This window comes from Montipora capricornis, chromosome 3 (assembly GCF_036669925.1).
Source record: "Montipora capricornis isolate CH-2021 chromosome 3, ASM3666992v2, whole genome shotgun sequence".
Classification (NCBI taxonomy): Eukaryota; Metazoa; Cnidaria; class Anthozoa; order Scleractinia; family Acroporidae; genus Montipora; species Montipora capricornis.
The window spans coordinates 8,071,438-8,089,674 of NC_090885.1; the positions used below are offsets into that span (position 1 = coordinate 8,071,438).

The window sequence follows — 18,237 nt, forward strand, 5'->3', positions numbered from 1 at the left end:
ACGTGCAAATTCCTCGACAATTAGAACCTACTTATCACCAAGCAATTTAAATTGAATGATATTTATCGTTAAGCCTTCAAACATTCCTTGCGCGTTGAGCAAAACTTCACGAAAACCAAAAACAAAAGCTGCCGTGGGTTTTTTTTTTTTTTTTTGCTTGTGTAAGTTGGACCGTAAGTGAAACACTGTCGCCGGCGTATTTCTTCTTGATGGCTACAGTATTTGGTCTGGTATCCTTTTCCTTTCCGGAGAAAAAATAAATTTATAGGCCATTAAAAAAGGCACGCAAATAATCTATGACAGAAACGTTAGCACTACTAATCGATGATAATTTTCTTCTGGAAGTTATAACTTCATGCGTTGCCAAAGAGAATTTAAGGAACGTTAAAAAATAAAAAGTATTACATTCAGAAAATCTCGAAAGTTCTTCGCCTTAGAGGGGTTGATATGTGTCACTTTCAGACAGTTGTAGGAAATCTAATCTTTCCATTGCCGAGAAGTGACAGCATAATTTCCGTCGAATCAAAATGATAGCTGGAAATTCCGCAGAAAAAAGGAAAACTGTTCGGCGAACCGTTGAGGAATCCAAAGTAGAAGCGTTGTCCCTTTGGAGTAGATTTTAAAAAGTCGGCTAAACTTAATAAAAAAAGTTCAATGGGATTTGTGTCTCATCTTTTTTGATTCAACAAACATATTTAGCAAGGGATTAAAACTGGTCTTAAGAATTTCAGAAATTTCTAAATTACTTCGGGCAATTATGACTCTTTCTCGGCCGAGTGAAGATTGCTTCACGCATAATTTTGGCTGAAGCTTGTTTGTTTGGCTTAGGTGCTGAGTCTATTTGAGAATATCTGCCCGTATTTTGGTTCCTTTGGAATCCATAACTTTTGCCAAATAAAGTCTTGACCCGTCAAATATTTTTTTGACTGGTACGAGATATTATTGTTTTTTTTTTGTGAGTGCAGAAAAAAGTTATGTTATCCCTCAGCGAACGATTTCTCCACATGTTTATCATTTCTAACCTAAGCCCTATTTTGCATGAACTCGCAACATCGCAACTAAACAGCTGTGTTTAGAGTTGCCACCAATAAGATGAAAATATTTTGGTGTTTCTTTCACCCGCGATGGACAAGGGATTTTCAAATGTCACCGGGGTCAGAGTAAACGTGCTGTTGTCAACTATAACAAGGTTGTTGCAGAATAGGTAAATAACTTTCTAGCTGATCGTGGGATTCATTGCTTTCTACCGCAAGTTCTGATCTGCATAAATAATGACTTTCGCTTAAGGACTCCAGGCGTCAGTTATGACATGTCTATTTACGTTGAACTTATATTAATTCGAGTGGAAACCACAAGGAAGAAATCGATGGCCTAGCCTAATATGAATAATTACGAGGCTTTTTGGGAACATACCACGTCATGAGATGTTTGTTGTCAGTTGATTGCGAGCCGCCGAAGACTTCGCACACGCGGTGACATGTTGAGCGAACCGGTGACTACAAAACACGCAACTCACATTGAGTCTCTGTGGAATAGAAGTACATCAAATGACCAAATGATGTACAACACGTGGAGTTTCCACGGTGAACAACGAGATACAAGCAGCTGGGATCATGAAGCGGTCAAGAAAAGGATTTCACGAACACCTCGCGAGGTTCAAGCCAGCATTCCGACCGCAACAGAAGTTACCAATCAAGATCTATTTAATGGCAACAATTCTGCAGATTCGTTAAATGGTGGTTTAACCACGGAAACAGAGGGGAAAGGTATTGAAACACCCCAATTTCACATTACAATCGATAAACCGATACGCCACATTACTCCTTGTAACGTTTCATTTCCTCTTTGGTTGAATCCTGGGGATTTGTATAGCAATGGACGCCGTGCGTCGGACGGCGCACTCGTGTCTTCCGCGCGGTCTTCTGGGAGAAGCCCTGCGACTTTTAGCGCTTTATCGGAGGAGATCAGAATGAACGAAAGCGCTGCGGGTGTAAAGGAGGCGGACCGTTACAACAGTGGGGTATCATCGCTTAATGGCCGCCGATTTTCCGATGGTTGCTTTAGCAGTGTTCCTAATTACAATGGTTACAAAAAGGTCAGCGTTGTTTTACCGCAGCCTCGAAGAGCCATCAGCGAGGAAAGTTACCGCGCTGAAAACTCTACAAACGACAATTTGGAATGTGCTGATAGCAGCAAAAATGAAGAAGATAATCACTGGAAGGAATTAGTCGCAAAAGCGAAAGGATTCAAGTCTATCAAAGGGCTGGCCGCAAATAAAGAGAGAGGGATGGAAGCCAAGGACTTGAATGGCAACATTATTCGGTCCTCAGATATAGAAGATGTCTGTAGTGATGTAAGCAGTGAAGCTTCTTTCTCATCAAACAGCTCTTATCACTCATTATCCGAGAACGACAGCACTGAATGCTACTCGCTAACAGTTAAGCCGATATCCAGCGAATTAGCAAATTTCAAGTGCGAAGACGACACAAATGTTAAATCAAACCCTGCTAGAGCCAACCGCCAAGTTTCAACACAGCCTTCTTTTGGCTCCAGTTCGAAGGAAACGCATCTTCGCAGATATTCATTGGCGACATCTTGTCCTGGAAGTTCGCAAGATCCGAAGAAAACGGCAAAACTCTCAGGCTACAGTACTCAAAGCGCTTTAGAACAGGCGAGACAATTACTTGGCAAGCTTCAGTCAGAGGGAAAGAACAAGAATAAGAAAGAGAGATTGGAAGAACTGAGCACAGCGCTAAAGTGGATCTTAGAGGAACTTAATCGCATTGAAACCCCGGACAGAGAACTTGTCAGTTTGTTTATAAGCTTGCGTGCAAAGATTGTCAACTTGAAAGCTGATTTGAAGGCGGAAGAATTCTATGCGACCCCTGTTGACCCCTCTGAAGAAACTGAAAACCTTCCAAGAATGCAACATCTTGCGATCAACGACTGCATGACAAATGCTCGGTCCAGACGTTTCAGCTGGTGTTAAAAGAAAAATATATTTTTGTCTCTTCGGTAAGTTATTTTCTTTGAAAATGGTTTCGGTTCACTGACTCTGATAGGTAAAATGCAACATGCTGATTGTACAATCGAAGTCTGAGCTTATATCGCCTTTTCTCCATATACCAAAGTATGTTATTGTTTATTTCGCACCCAAAATTGAAAGAAGTTTTCAAAAAACAGATAAGCAAGTCATAAATAGGAATGTAAATAAGCTATGGGTGTTGTACACTTTTTAAATGAAAAATTCAAGCGTCTCTCGAAGTTTAATTTGTAAGACGAGGAAAAAAAGGCTGCGTGGGAAAATCATTCTAGCGCAACAAGGTTATTAGAAGGAATGATCAATTTTTTCCGCAGCCAAAACATCTTTTGTTGACTTCTTTGTTTTGCAAATTAACTTGGCTCTCCTTGCAAAAACCACAGCATCGGTGGCGAAAACGTGATCAAAAACGAATGCAGCAGATTTTGCTTCTCTTTTAGCTTCCTGAACGCTTTAAATGAAAACCACAATGCTGCTTCCTTAAATCGCGACCGAATAGATGCTCGAGGCGTCGCAATTTTTGACAGAGTAATTTGTTCATATTTGTTCTTTGAACATAAGTCCTTTGACCCTTGCTTTTCTTTGTGGATTCGTCACTTGAGGCGTTTAAGCTGATCAAGAATATGCTCAGGCACATAAACTGCGTGCAAATGGCCAAGTTGGGTTGCGTGTTTTAGTAGAAAAAATATCATTTGTGAAACAATATTAGTAGCTGAAGGTCAAGAGGTGATACTTAAAGTAATCCTGCTCCAAAAAGAAACAAAGAACAAACATTTTCAAGAACGTTACGTCAAATTAATATGACGTTTTCAATCCCATTTGTTTGACTTTGAACCCTTGAAGGTATTTGGACAGGTCGGTTTCCATTTGGGAGTCTTCCCGGAACTGTCTTCAAACTTCCTTTCAAAGCATTTCCCTTTCAGCACCACTGTCAAACTTTTAGGAGTAAGAATTGTACAGTTGGCTGGTGCGTAGCTTCCCACGCAGACGTTCTTGGGGCTTCGTCACGCGTTCCTCCCCCACTAAGGAACGGGTGACGAATCCTAAGAACCTTACTGACTTCACATCCTTGCTTCGATTTCTTTCCATTCTGTGAAGCTTCGGGTAGCTTTAAGTACCCCCAAAAACAGAGCACTGATGGAAAGAGGGGGAGTAAAATGAGCGCACCGTCGGCTTCCTGGGAGAATACCCTCGAGAGGGTAAAGGAACTCCCGACGTTAAATAAGGTGTACCTTTACTTGTGGCTAAATGCGAGGCCTGAAACTGCGTTACTTTTCCAACCTTAATTGAAAACTTTGAATTTTTTGCCTGTTTTGCTTATACAGACCTCTTATAATCGTGCTCTGGGAAATGGTTTCTTTGAAGTTTTCTATTTGCTATCTGGCAGGAAAACGGAAAATGATTAAAAAACGATTCCTCTTAAGAGTGTCACGTGATCTGAAGTGAGCCGTAGAGAAATGCCTTTCATTCCTTTACCTGTTAGCTTTACACTCGCCAATTTTTCTTGTAACTTTTTCCTTGACCGGTCCAGCAAACCGTTGCGACACTTCTTACACTTCGCAATGCTTGAAAACGTCGTTGCAACGTAGCGTGGCAACTTGTCTGGCAACGTTTTTGGCTTTTACATGGTGTGTGTTACATTCGGCATCTCGCCATGGCGAGGAGAGACAAGTTGCGCGAACATTTTCACAGTGTAGCAACGCCTAAAGCAATAAGTGCAGCAAAAACCAGCTTACGAGAGCTTTAGTTTGTGGATTAAGCACCTACAGCCTCTAATTTGAAATTTCAATACCTAAAATTTGAGAACTTTCTTAACCTGATAAAAAGATGAAACAATCAAATGAATTAAAACAATAGAATGTTCAAAACATGGGGCTGTGATACATAAATGCAAAACTGTCTTCATTTATCTTTAGATTCTAAGACAGAAATATGTCGGTTATGAAATAAAATAATTATGCAGGATCGGTGTTGTCTTGATAAGGATAATTTTGATTGACGATATTGCTATTAAAGGCCACACCCATGTCTGTAGCAGAATGTTTAGCTGACAAATTTCCCCTTAAGAAACTATGAACCAATTAAGGACCTAATTAGGCTAAAATTTGAAAAATTTAGGTTCTTTTTACGCGGGACCTTTGCCATAACAACTAACAGGGAAGGATCAACTGCAATATTTTCCTTTTGATATACCTTTGTCAAGGCGCTTTCTCTTCTCCATAGCTCTAAAGAAAAACTAAAGTGATGAATGGCAATTTTATTTTCGGCTGAAAAAACAAGCCTCTGAATTTCATTTGCATAATTGTGTCTTTTTAAATTACCGAGAGCGGAATGTTTCGTCAAAATTACTCAGATTTCTCGGCTACAACGTGCCTGTTAATAGAAGCCAATCAAAGTATTCTTGGCCCTGATGGTAAATAGACCTTTTCGGCTTGTACATTTTGTTTTCCCAATACAGATCATGTGATAATACTCAGGAGGCTTGGTCCTTTGTTTTGTTCATTAAAAAGAGTGCATGCGGGCATATTCATGCTTGCATGCCCTCATTTTAATGAACAAAACAAAAGACTAAACCTCCTGAGTATTATCACATGATCTGTATTGGGAAAACAAAATGTACAAGCCGAAAAGGTCTATTACGCCATCACGGCAGAATGCCAATTCTTTTTGGCGGGAAACTATTGCACCATACACCACGTAAAGTACTGCAACTTGATGAAAGAAACAAATTGCATGAATGAGATTTGCAATCATGCATCTTACTTGTAATCGTCCCAAATTTTTCGTAGCTTTGTTGTCTTGAATATCAAAATATGTTTAAATGTTGCGGAAACGTATTATTATTATTAATGATAAAGATTTTTATTACAACCATGATCTCTTCATTGACCCTATTTTCCCGGCGAAATGATTTCAGTTTATTTTTGCTTTCCCGAGAGTGCGAAAATATCGGCGAAATGAAAGACAAAACGTATCTTCGAAAATCTACGAATTGCTAAAACGTAAATGGTCGGAATATGTAAAAGTTATTTTTAGGCAACAAGGAAATTCTTGATTAATTGATTAATTCACTCCCATTGTTAATACATCACGTCACGAATAGCCCGCTTCAGTTTCTACATGGACAACATGCCCTCTATTGTGGAATAATACATTTATTCAATGGAAGTATCGAAAATATGCACTGGTTAGTCGTTTAGCTCTGTCAGTAGTTACCTCTATCAAATTTGCATTTTTCTCGTGTATCTGCCATAAAAATAACTGTGAGGTTGTGAAACCTGGAACGAAAAATGAAGCATTGAAGTGCTTACAGCCTGTAGTAAATTTGATCACACGAGAAAGGACTAGAAACCAAGCTTATGTGGAAAAGAAGGGCCAAATTTTAGACTATACAGCTGGGCTTAGTACTTCCTCTCCTTGTTGGGAGTTGTGCAAAATTTGAAGCTGGTCAAACTTTTGAGCCGAAAACTCCCAACATTTCGTTCGTTCCGTGATCGCCGAAGCGTGGCGCAACAATATTGGATCCGTTTGCATTGCTTTTCCAACATTGTTGAGGACACGTTCGCGCACTACATATGGTGTCCATGGAGATACCAAGGCATCAACACATTGAAAACTAGATGGCAGCCGAATTTGTAAGTTTGCAAAGTCTTATGGATCGTATCCTTCCCATAATACACTACACGTCCTTACATTGTTGGGAGTGTGCACACCACTGCCAACACCATCCAACTTCTGTCGAAACTACAACAATGTTGAGAGTTCTTGCGCCTGTTTGCATGAAGCCTTATTTCTCGTTCTGCAATGGCTTCCACCTGATTTGCATGTGTTGGTCCACTGGCCCTTCCTGTTTGGCTCTGAATTCTATGCTTATTTCGATCAAAATGAGCAATTGATATCTATAACTTGTTCATGTGACCAAACAAGGCCGTTTTACCAAAATACAAACTGTCGTCCAGTAATTATGTTCAATTGCTTCAAAGAAAGACATTAACCTTTTTTTCTGACTGTTGTGGGACGTGGCTATCCTCAATATCTCAAAAAATATTTATGTAAAATTGTGTCCTTTAACTCCTGGGCCGCAATTTCTTTGCTAAATCTAGATTAACGTTTCTGTTCTTGTTTTCAGTTATGCAAGCAAGAGAAAAAAGTCATCGCAGATATATCAACTATGAACAATCTAATACATGTTTAATTGGTATGAACACAATATAAAAATTACAGTATATGCTGAGAAAGGGTACATTTTGCAGTGTTCTAGATGGTTATTTATAGTATTTTAGTTTTGATTTCTTGACAAATACGTTAAAAATTATTATTTGGATAGATATTTATTGTTTCGATTTTGGCACTTCAGTCAGTGCTTAAAGATGGTGTCGTATATTTTTGTTTGACTTCTCAAGCCGTGTAACTTTATTTATTATATAGATACTGATGAAATATCAGGATTTCTCCTTTTACTAAAAAATCATATCTTCACCGCGCGCAGTAAACATATCATTTTTATCTTTCACATGTGAGAATATAGGTGTCGTCGTCATGGTAACCAACACGATTAGCCAATAAAACGCGACCGTCCTCTTCATTGTAAGATACTTTTGTGCTTTAATATAATTCTTGTCTACTACATTAACATTTTTATTGCAAAATTTTATATTATCATGATTTGTTTTTCGTAACTTTCATTTCTTGTTTCATGTTACACAACATGCGTGTTTTAGCGGTTGGTGACCACTTTTTCATCAATTCGAAAATGAGTAAAACAAGTTGTTTTAAATCTAGACATTTCATCAATATCTATGTAATAAAGCAGAACATTACATGGCCGCTTAGGGGTACGAATCTTATCTTCTCGTGCTGAAAGTATCTCTCACTCGTTCGCTTCGCTCACTCGTGAGAGATACTTTCAGCACGAGAAGATAAGATTCGTATCCCCGCGCGGCCATGTAATACCGTCTATATATCACTACTGTTAGTGGTGAAAAATGGAGTTGTTAAACTTATCCAACTGCTCAGAAAGCCGTTCTTTCCGAAAAAAATAGCTGTGAAGGTCGTTATTGTTGGTCTTTCTGAACTTGAAGTAGGAAGTGGTGTTTCGAGTTGAGTTGTGAATCTTTTGTTCGCTGCATTGCTGCGCTGGAGAACGTGGGTTGAAAGTGATTCTAGGTAACTCAGGCGTTAATTCGTTTTCCTTGGCTATTGCAATTAACTCCTGTATCAATGTTTTGCCCTGGGGTCTAAGGGGCGGGGCCAGTACAGACCAGGAGGAAACTCGAAAATTTCCTGGAAGCCAGGACACCAAATGAATATCAAATTCCCTCCCAAAAAGACATGATTATTTTTGCATCACGTAGGGTCGGTTAAGTAATTCCGGACTGCCTGCATTTTTCAACGTACCTTACATGCATGGTATTCATTACAACGCAGGTAATAAGACAAACTTGAAATTGTATGAAAAAAATCAGTTAACATATGCAAAGAATAAAAGTGATGAGAAGCGGATTCCCTATCAGCATAACACTCGAGCGTAGACTGTTAAGAAATGGTGGTCCGAATGTACGAAAATATAAAGTAGCTTTTGCTCGTGGAAGCAGAAAAGCATCAATCTTATTCTTTTCCGTGGCAACTCGCAAGTTTCAAAATTTCCTCATTAATTAAGGGAAGGCTCTCTGAGTGAGTTTGACCTGCCAGGCTAGCCTGTCCTCTCCCTCTCTTCTCTCCCTGGGGCCTAACATTGACAGTGCATAAGATACCGTAGTTGAAGCGCAATCGAACCCACCTGAGGCTAATGCTCTGTTTTCGGCGTTTACAGGCTCCCGTTTCGTCTCTGCGTTGCAAAACGAATTAAAGGTACATTGTATAGTGACCTTCAGACGGTAAAAATAAGCCACTATACTGTTTCGCGAGGATATAACAGTGCCGTGATGTCGTCAGATATTGGAATATTGATGGAGATGGCTTTATTCATGAACTGGACAGAAGGGCCCCCATCTATGAACCAAAACATATATTTTTAAAAAGGGGAGACCAAAGAACTTAGTGCAACAGTAGAGCTTACTGGCTGATCCAGTTTTACCGGTTCAAACCTTGGCAACGTTTAGCTCCAATTACAGTTGTCGAGAAAAACACAGCTCCAGGTGGTTCGGACTACTTAAGAAATAAACATTACTGTTTATAACCTTAGATAAATGTTCGTATTTTATTAAAAATTATATTATGACAAAAAGCTATCTCTAATGCACTCCTTGTAAACAAAAAGTTATATGTAAGTATGTGTTTTAGCGTACAGTGCGGTGGAGTATTTTGACGAGTTCTGCTGTATTTTGAAAAGCCCGGAGGGTGAGTCAAAATAAAATGAACGATTAAAAGTGCAAAACATCTCAAGCAATTTTTGATCCAAGTTGAACAAATAACAAAGAATTTATTGAAAGAAAAACTCTTTTTCGGTAGTGTGAATTTTGTTTGTATCACGCGCTCGGTGAAAAAACGTGATCAGTTCTGATACTGTACAAATTATCAAAGTGGCGAATAATAAGAATGTCGCTGAATATTTGAACACGTTTGGTGCGTTTTATGTTCACCAACTTACAGATAACCAAAGAAGATATTCGGTGCGAGAAAGTCCCGTTATTTTTAATATAATTTTTAATATTCAATATTTAAATTGTAATTTAACATTAATATTGTTTGGGGAGTAAAGAAGGTCCTGTGGTAACACTCTTGTCTCCCATCTCTGCGAACCCTGGATCGCATCCTAAGTTCGTATATGGGCTGAGTTTCAATCAATCTCAATCTTTACCCCGGGGGTTTTTCTCCGGGCACTCGGGTTTTCCTCCCTCAAAAAAATCGACTCCCAGCTTATTCCACACTGGTGTGGTGCTGTGCTCCGAGGTCATGCATGGATCCTGTTCGGGAACCGAGCGCCTAGAGCTGCGCCCTTAGCATCCATTCTCTAAATGCGAGAAAGGGCGATTAGCAAGCCAGATAGTAGTAGTTTCCTGCCAGTTCTGAGTACGCGCACTACGTTTGGTCGTCGTTAATTTTTCTCAAGTGCGCATGCTCAGAACGGGAGGCTTTATGTTGTACTCTTTTTTCAATCTTTTAATGGATCCTGTCGAAACAGCTTGCTACGAGACTAGTAGAACATAACGCTTTCAATGAATGTGTACCTGAAGTGACGGTTATAGACGAATGAGAGAAGTGACCCTCGTACTCAGCTGGACAATTTAAGCAATTGTCGCTTTTTAGTCACCCGAAAAATTCAAGTTTCTCCAGGGATTCGAACCCATGACCTCTGTGATGGCGGTGCAATGCTCTACCAACGGAGCTACGAAGCAACACAGTTGGGAGAAAATGAGCCGAACAAATTGATTGGCTAAGCCAATCACCATCTTCCACGTTATTAATTTCTTTTCCCTTGGTAACGCTCGTGCTTTCAGCTCTATAGGCTCGAGTCAGCAAGTACTCAAGGGAAACAGAAAGTAGAAGGGCTGATCGAATCATCATCAACTTTCACGGAATTATTAAATTTGTTGTTTCTTGTTAAACACCTCTCATAGAGGATGTCATAAAGAAGGTAAACAATTCATGCTCCTAGAACTTAAGGACCTTTTAGTGACCAAATTAATAAGGTCCCACAGACGGATTTTTCGCGCGTTGCTAAGGAAGTGAAATGTTACTTCCGCTGACTGACGTCATCACATCATGAGCTGACAAGAAAACCCACTCACAAGCAAAAATCACTTCACTTACTTTTGTTTCCATCGAAGGTTTTTCCTCGCCCTTCCTCGCACTCGTTCTCGCATCAACTGCGCATGCGTAAACGAACTGGCTTCCAGTTTGAGAAAAAGCTAAATTTTCAGCAGTCTTTAATTTGAATTATTTTTTTTTATATATGGCACGTTTCACCCCCAAATACAGAATATAGCTAGGCATTGATTTTTTCAAATCATCTTTTGGGTATTTCAGTATCGTTTATCTCTTAAAAAAAACATTTTTCAAAATAAAAAGAAAACCATGCTTGTTTGGATGCAAAAACGAATACAAATTATCAAACCACTGATTAAATACCCAAATTGCGTAGCACGTAGCCAAATTTAGAGTTTTCTTGTACTGGTCACGTGACCATGGGCGTAGCATGATGACGTCATATTTAGGGTCATTGGCTTACAAAAGTTGGAAACTGACCAAAATAATGCCAAAGTCTCTCAAATTACTTAACCATTACATCCTTAGCAACGCACCCCAACAGCTCACAATTCAGACTGTTTGTGTTCACTCCAAATAGGAATGCAACATAGAAAGTTTTATTTTCTTCGTGGCAAATGAAAAGTAGCCTCGCACAACAAAATGATTTTGATGAGACCTCAGTAAATTAAAAGTCATTCTCACAATAATTACAGGTAATAATATGATTTCGAAAGATAGAAATCATCCTTTCACTTATCTGGACAATTTAAGCAATTGCGTTTTATATAGATAACTGAAAAATTCAAGTGCTTCAACGCCTGTGCTGCAGTTGCACTGAGTCCTCTCTCCAAGCGGTCAAGGTTTCAAATCCCGTTCATGAATCCACCTGAAATTTTATGTTATCTATATAAGAGACAATTGCTAAGATTGTCCAGATATTAGCCAGGATCGCTTCAAACTTTTGTCTATAGCCCGGAACAAATGAGCATACACGAGTTGATTTTTTCAAAGACCGTAAGAGCGTATAGGGTGAGTGCAATTCGATTACTCAGTAATAATATACAGAAAAAAAATCCAAATAGCTTATCGCAGTGATGCAGAAGCAACGCGCACAAATCACAAATCAGGTATTCAAATTCTGCCCCATCCAGTGCTCACAATTGATTGCCGATCTGCAGGTGACTACTCATCAGAATGCTTAGTATGTTACCAATGTTTACAACGAATTACCTCTTTTCTGCACTGTACATGTGTCACCGAAAGACTGCATATCTCTAAGACAATCAGAATGGATAAACGTTCCCCTGTGTATTATTAGGACAGCAATGTATTTTTCAACTTGCTCACTAAAATTATAATAAATTATGATTATATCTACAACCGCCAATGGGCGTTATTCCAGGATAATTTCGTCACGTGTTTGGTGATGCAGTCCACTGCATAACGATCGATTAAGTTTTGATTTAAACCTATATACTGTACACTTTTAATTGCTGCAGTGACGTATTAAAATTTAAACCAGCATGGCTGAGTCTTGGTGCGATTAGCGCGGAGTAATTACGTTCTATCTAAAACACTGCTCTCACTGACAGGTGAATCATTACAGTTGTTTCTGCTTATCAACACTATAAACTTGCCTGAAACTTTCCATAACTTTCTTTCAAGGGTGAGTATACCACACTGATCGCTTGCCACACATAAAAGGAAACTCGATTTTATCAATTCGTTTTACAGTCTTTTTGTCTAGTGGTGTTAGTTTAAGCCGCGCAGATTCAAGCAATTTGTATTTGTGACTAAATAAGACTGGCACGTCTTGTTAAGGTACTAGGAAAGTCTGTAACTATGGGAAAGTACGAGAAACTAGAGCTCAAATTGACCGGTGATAAATCCACATTCTCGTATTCATACGCTTCGTCCAAGGAACGTTGATATTTAATGTTCCGTATTCCAGTTTGAATCTGCGTAAATGAGCGCATTATTTCCTTATCTTGCGCTCGAAGTTCATCAAGTTCTTCTCTTATCCAGTTGAACGCACTTTCTATTCGTTGTATTCTCTCTTTCTCGGTTTTGTCAGCAGCATTTGCTATGCTTTCTAGCAGAGCTTTCGCCGTAGGTTGACTTGAATTCCGCGTCAAACCACCAACAGATTTGTCGAGTTCTGAATAGCGACGCAGCGGTGAAGTTAAACTGACTTCTGATAAATCGAAGAGCTCGTTGATTCTATCCTCTTCGATATCATTCTTGTCCATTTCTAGAGAAATCTTCTTCAACTTTACAAACTCCTCTTCAAGTTTCGCTAGTTGTTCTTGACTGATCATTTCATTACTCGTTTCCATCTGTAAGGGATTTTTAGTGTTGTTATCTCTCGGCGTCATAGACGACGGTTGACTGATCACGGCGTAAGTGCAGCCAAGAGATAAACTATTGTTCTTTAATATTCTCGACCTCTCATTGTTCTCGTCCTTGACAACAGAACTCTTAAACCTTCTTTTAAGCTCCACTGGACGCTCGGGTGTGTTCATGCGAGGAGTCTCGATGTTTCGTAATAGGAGATTAGGCGAAGCTTGCATGCTATTGGATTTCTTGTTGGTGGAGTCACCTGTCTTAGTTGATTCCGTCTCTTCGCTCACAAATTTCGCAACTATCGGAGGGCTGTCGTCTCGGAAATCTTCGGAAACACTTTGGAGCTTTTGTTCGCTTGCAATTACGGAAGATGCTGCTATCACTTTGTCAATTATTCTTTTGTCTGTTTGTTCAATACTTGCAGGCTTTATCGTCTCCCGACCATCCTTGGTCTGTTGCTGTAAATTTGGACGGTGAAGTATCACTCTGAAAGGTTGATCAAACTTTCCCTCTTCCTCTTGGACCTCGGAAGCTTTGTCTGCTACATTTTGTTCCTGAATTACCTCGATTGCACTCGCTCCAATGGTCCGGTTACGGGGTACAAAAACTTTCTCTTGTAAAGCATGAAATAGGTTTTCCCTGGCTTGTTGTTTCATTTGACCTTTCATGCAGCGAGCTGGGGGGGAACTCGTTTCTGATATTCCTGATAAGCTTCGTGTATCCCCGCGCGTGCGTTTCCACTTGCTGTACAATGTTTCCGAGTTCAGATTCTCCAAGGATTTTGAAAAATTACGCAGGGTTGGCAGATCTAGTTCACCCTTACGGATTTCACAACCTACAGACGCTCTCCTGCTATCTTGTGCTTGCAATTCTTGAACCATTGTGAGGAGTATCCACGGAGTATCGACGACCCGACTGCGAAAATATACCCTCAGCTTTCTTCCCCAAGATTCGATAATCTATTATTAAAAAATTACAAAATAAATAATATTTAGAAACAAAACTTGATTGAGGCTACCTTCACCTCCTATTAGAACCGACCCTTACTTGCTCGTAGAATAAAGCACACGTGCCAATGAGACAAACATCAGCCCTTTGGTGTAGCTTTTCTGCTGGACTCAAAACGTGATCTCTTTTTCTAACATTAAATTAATTATTCCAATTTTACTTCTATCAGCTCTTTCTATCTAAATGTATAAAAGAAAGTTCTCAACGTGTGTATTACTTGGAAACGTCGTAGTTACATAAGACTTCTAGTTGAAGAAAGGCAAGTATGCAAACGACTGACTATAGCTATAGCAAACAAAATATAAATTCTAAAACACGATTTCCTTTGAGGGTTATTTTTTTAATAATGGAGAGTAAACAATGTTCATTTTATAATGTTATGATATGTATTTCTCACCTCACGAGGCGGTCGTGGCCTTGCACCTGCCAAATATTTTGATCCGACTCAAGTTTGACAGCAACTGAAATTTTTGAATCCTAACACATCAGCTTTTATAGTCTCTATGAAATATGCTTAGCATTTGCTAGTCAATTTCAGAACAAAAGGATAATGAGTTATTTTCTTTGTGAATCCCTTAAGAGATTTTCCCTGGAATGAAACCACGGTTTCTTTTCTCGTATCAGTTGATATCAAATATCTGGATTACAATGGACATTTGGTGACCCATTGTTTAAATCTTAGTCTGCAGTATAAGGCTAAGTCATTCATTGTCATGGAAATAATACGTCGACTAAAGGCTAAAAAAAATATAACTTAGTGTCTTAGTGATTGTAGCTTGACCACTGTAGCTTTGTTTAGCAGGCACGTACCAACAAAACTTTATCCACGTACGCAGCAAACATTTTCCTGGGCAAACGTGACGAGAATTAAACTTGACTATAAGACGCCTTTTGATGCCAATATCACCCTCTTCTTTTCGAATGCAATAATAGACAACTAAGTGTTATGTCTCTGGAGGCTAAATAAATATTTTAATTTACTTTCTATTGTTGCTTCTGCACTAGCAAACATAGTTGCGTTTTCATACTCAGCCATGCACTTATGGTGTCTACTTGGTCTTGTAGACGCAGCCAAAAAACACGAATGTTGGCTCTGTTAAAACATCAGATTTCAAAAAAAAAACTGACTCACAACCGTGACTTGTTAACACAAGAAACAGGAAAATTGTTTGCATTCTTGCTCTTAAAACTCCTGTATTTCGTAGTAGGTTTTCTGATACTTTATACTACTAAGATCTTTTAGATCCATCGTTCTTTGTTTAGGATGCTTTAATATTCCATGTGCTGACAAATACTTAAAAATTAGGTGGAGATTTTAGTGGGAGCTTGAATAGTGAAACTCCGCCTTTGCCCGGTTTCTTTTGTTTTGTTTTATTGAGTTCTTCTGTAATCGATATGGACAACTTTTAGTCCTAAAATAAATCAATCTTAGACCCCCAAAAATCTCTAATCTTAGCTCCAGGAAGTTCAGTGTTTTGTGAAAATCACAGAATCATCAAGGACTTCTGAAATAATTCACTGAAAACAAAGCATGAAGGCTTTTTGTCAGTATTGGCGTCATTACGATCTCAACATTAGCCAACATTTGGCCAAACAGCTTTTGGCCATTTGTTGAATATAATGAATGACACGCTCTTTTAAGACATTCCCACATGCTGAGTCAGAACTTTGCACGAAAAGTTGAATTCCCTATGATGTAAATTATGCGGTTTTTTCAATGTCAGTCTTGACAGTTGTCACAAGATAGCTGAAGCTTGTCTTGTCTTTGCGAGTGGTCATAACAAAAGTTCATGTTAATTCTTCAACGAAAAAGTGAACTTTCACTCGTATCCCAAGAGAATCCGATATTCTTCGTTTGCAAGAAAGGGGCTTTTGTAATGTTTAAAGAACGAGTAAGGTATATCTTTGGCCTTAGTCGCTCGGGCTTCGCAGATCGTCAGTGAAATTCACCATGTTTAAAAGAAAGTGAAAAAAAAAAAAATGTTTTAGAGGCTCGTCGACGCGGTGACTCGTTAGTCGTGCCAAACGATTACTTAGCAGGAGTGGCACGGCTCGTCAGGGAAATTCAATGTTTAAAAGAACATGAAATGTGTATATTTTAGTGGCTCGTCGGATCGTTGACAGCAACACTTGTTCAAAAGTGGCATAGTATTCTATAGTTGAGCTCATTATATAAGATGTCATGTCAGCTGCATGCGAAGCGGCCACCACATGTGTGCAGTTTAGTCATTTTGTGCAAAAGTTAAAACCCTTTGCCGTGAAGACATTTTCTATTGAGCTCTCAAGTGCGGAGATCCCTCGAGAATGGCCATTTCTCCTATGGCTACCGGAAGGAGCTCGTGACTTGGACAGAGCAGTTACTGTACACCTAGTTGCGTAAGCTCCAAGACACGAGTAGTTTGCCATCATGCTATGTTAGTGTAGCAGCTTCTACCTCTTTCTAAAGTCGAAGTGCTGGTTTTTGTTGTTGCGTCTTTTGTTTTCGGTTAGGACAGTAAGCTAATCACATTGTATCATCTTCAAAGTTTCAAAGGCTGCTACGCGAAACCCGCACCGTGCTGTTCTTAAAGAACGGGTTTGTTATCGCTTTCCCCGCTAGCAGACGTCTCTTTTGTGTTTGCGTTCGCCAGGCTGACGATTACGAGAAAAGAGACGTCTGCCATGGATCGAAACTCACCGTATTGAGCATGATCAGCGGTTACTTAGCGACCGAATTTTCACGTGATACTTCATGTTGTGTGGGCTCATTTAGCAATAGCAGCGTTTTTTGTAAAGGAATGCGTGGGACACAGCGGGCTCAAGTTACAGTCAACAAACATATCACGGGGCATGCGGTTTGAAGAGTGCCGTCCAAGAATGTGGACGGCGGTTGGATCAAAGTGATTTTCGACCCAAGGCAGATGTTTCTTTCCCGTACTCGTCAGCCCAGCGAACGCAAAAAGAAAAGAGACCTCTTCTAACAGGGAACTGTTTACTGTTATCGCTTTGTAATTGAAGAAAAGCCTGCGAACACTGGGGTCAAGTTAGTGAGTTAAGCAAGCCGAGTACAGACTGGGAATAACGAGCTCAAATTCCCCGCCCGGCTGGCTTCGCAGTCCTTTCGTCGAATTCGTCCCCCTTCGCCAGTGGGCTGACAAGGACGATGCGGCAGGTTTACGTGGTCAGATCTAAATAAAAGAATTAACACAGGCTTTAAAGGGAATGGGATTGTTTACTTACGCACCAGGAAATGAGTGAGCGATTGAATGAATAAATAAATAAATAAATAAATAAATGACAAAATAAGAAATAAATATCTGAATACATTTGATACCAGGAATATATTAATAGGTTAAAATTTCTGCGTCTTTCGTCTTCGTTTGCGGTGTGTGGCGTCCGATAGAGCCACCGTTATAATCTTTGAAGACACAGAGCCAGTCAGTAAGGGTTCTTAGTCACGTTTCTGTTAAGCTTGAGTTGTTTCCTCCAGATTATTACAAGTGGGGTGCCTGTAAACTAGCTTGATAGCTAAGTACACCTTCACTATAAACAATGCATTTACATTTACATTTTAAAAAAGAAAGTTTCGATGCTATCCATCCTGATCAACCCGTCTCGACTGCTGGCCCCTAGCTCTTCAAGGATGTAATTATAAAATTCTGCCTCAAATCCATTCGTCAATTTCTTCTTGTTGAGAATTATTTTACTCTCAGTAGCTATCCTTGTACATCTACTTGACTCAGTTGATCAAGGACTTCATTTTATCAACTTCGTTTATCCACGTGAATTCACTATAGTTAATTTCCCCGTTGCCGTCGTCATCCAATACGTCAATCAACTTGGTCAGCTGATCATCTGTCATGGGAACACCAATGCTCTTCAAACCCACTCGAAACTCTTCTTTACTCACTGATAGGCTGTTGTCCTTGTCAAACTGGTTAAACAAGTCTACCAACCGGTAGTTCTTGTCCTCTACATACTTTTTGAGGACAAAGATCAGATCTTTGTTTTTGTTGTTGCTGCCTGAATGGCCCTTGTTGTCAAGTTTATCTGACCTTTTGCTGTAAGTACAAGTGATTGTCAACCCTGGATGTTTTCCGAGCAATAGTTCTATAAGTTCTTGCGTCTCTAAAGAGACAACAACACCATTGAAAATAAGTTTTTCCAGTGCAGTGTCC

At 39.5% G+C, this 18,237-nt stretch overlaps 3 protein-coding genes across 4 annotated transcripts in view; 1 reads left to right on the forward strand and 2 right to left on the reverse strand.

The window, feature by feature from the left end:
* The first annotated feature begins 164 nt into the window (after nucleotides 1-164).
* On the forward strand, nucleotides 165-9,416 carry LOC138042061 (uncharacterized). Its single transcript, XM_068887802.1, has 2 exons — nucleotides 165-3,015; nucleotides 7,170-9,416. The coding sequence occupies exon 1, from the start codon at nucleotides 1,478-1,480 to the stop codon at nucleotides 2,987-2,989; it is 1,512 nt and encodes a 503-aa protein (XP_068743903.1). The 5' UTR covers nucleotides 165-1,477; the 3' UTR covers nucleotides 2,990-3,015; nucleotides 7,170-9,416.
* A 1,910-nt stretch (nucleotides 9,417-11,326) lies between these two features.
* LOC138041092 (uncharacterized) lies at nucleotides 11,327-14,942 on the reverse strand. 2 transcript variants are annotated; one of them, XM_068886860.1, is made up of 3 exons: nucleotides 14,891-14,942; nucleotides 14,478-14,541; nucleotides 11,327-14,031 (listed from the first exon to the last, which is right to left on the reverse strand). In XM_068886860.1, exon 3 carries the CDS (start codon nucleotides 13,951-13,953, stop codon nucleotides 12,523-12,525), a length of 1,431 nt encoding a protein of 476 aa, XP_068742961.1. In that variant the 5' UTR covers nucleotides 13,954-14,031; nucleotides 14,478-14,541; nucleotides 14,891-14,942; the 3' UTR covers nucleotides 11,327-12,522. The 2 variants fall into 2 exon arrangements, with proteins under 2 accessions (XP_068742961.1, XP_068742962.1); XM_068886861.1 differs by lacking the exons at nucleotides 14,478-14,541; nucleotides 14,891-14,942 and adding an exon at nucleotides 14,120-14,218.
* Nucleotides 14,943-17,271: 2,329 nt separating this feature from the next.
* LOC138041093 (leucine-rich repeat-containing protein 74B-like) overlaps nucleotides 17,272-18,237 on the reverse strand; it is a 9,834-nt gene continuing 8,868 nt past the window's right edge. The window contains exon 7 of the mRNA XM_068886862.1: nucleotides 17,272-18,237. This exon is cut by the window's right edge and continues 66 nt beyond it. Within this exon, the coding sequence (XP_068742963.1) occupies nucleotides 17,799-18,237 (439 nt within the window). The 3' untranslated portion in view covers nucleotides 17,272-17,798.

Coding starts and splice junctions, on each gene's coding strand:
- LOC138042061 (XM_068887802.1), top strand. CDS start 1,478: ATGTTGAGCGAACCGGTGACTACAAAACACGCAACTCACATTGAGTCT.
- LOC138041092 (XM_068886860.1), bottom strand. CDS start 13,953: ATGGTTCAAGAATTGCAAGCACAAGATAGCAGGAGAGCGTCTGTAGGT.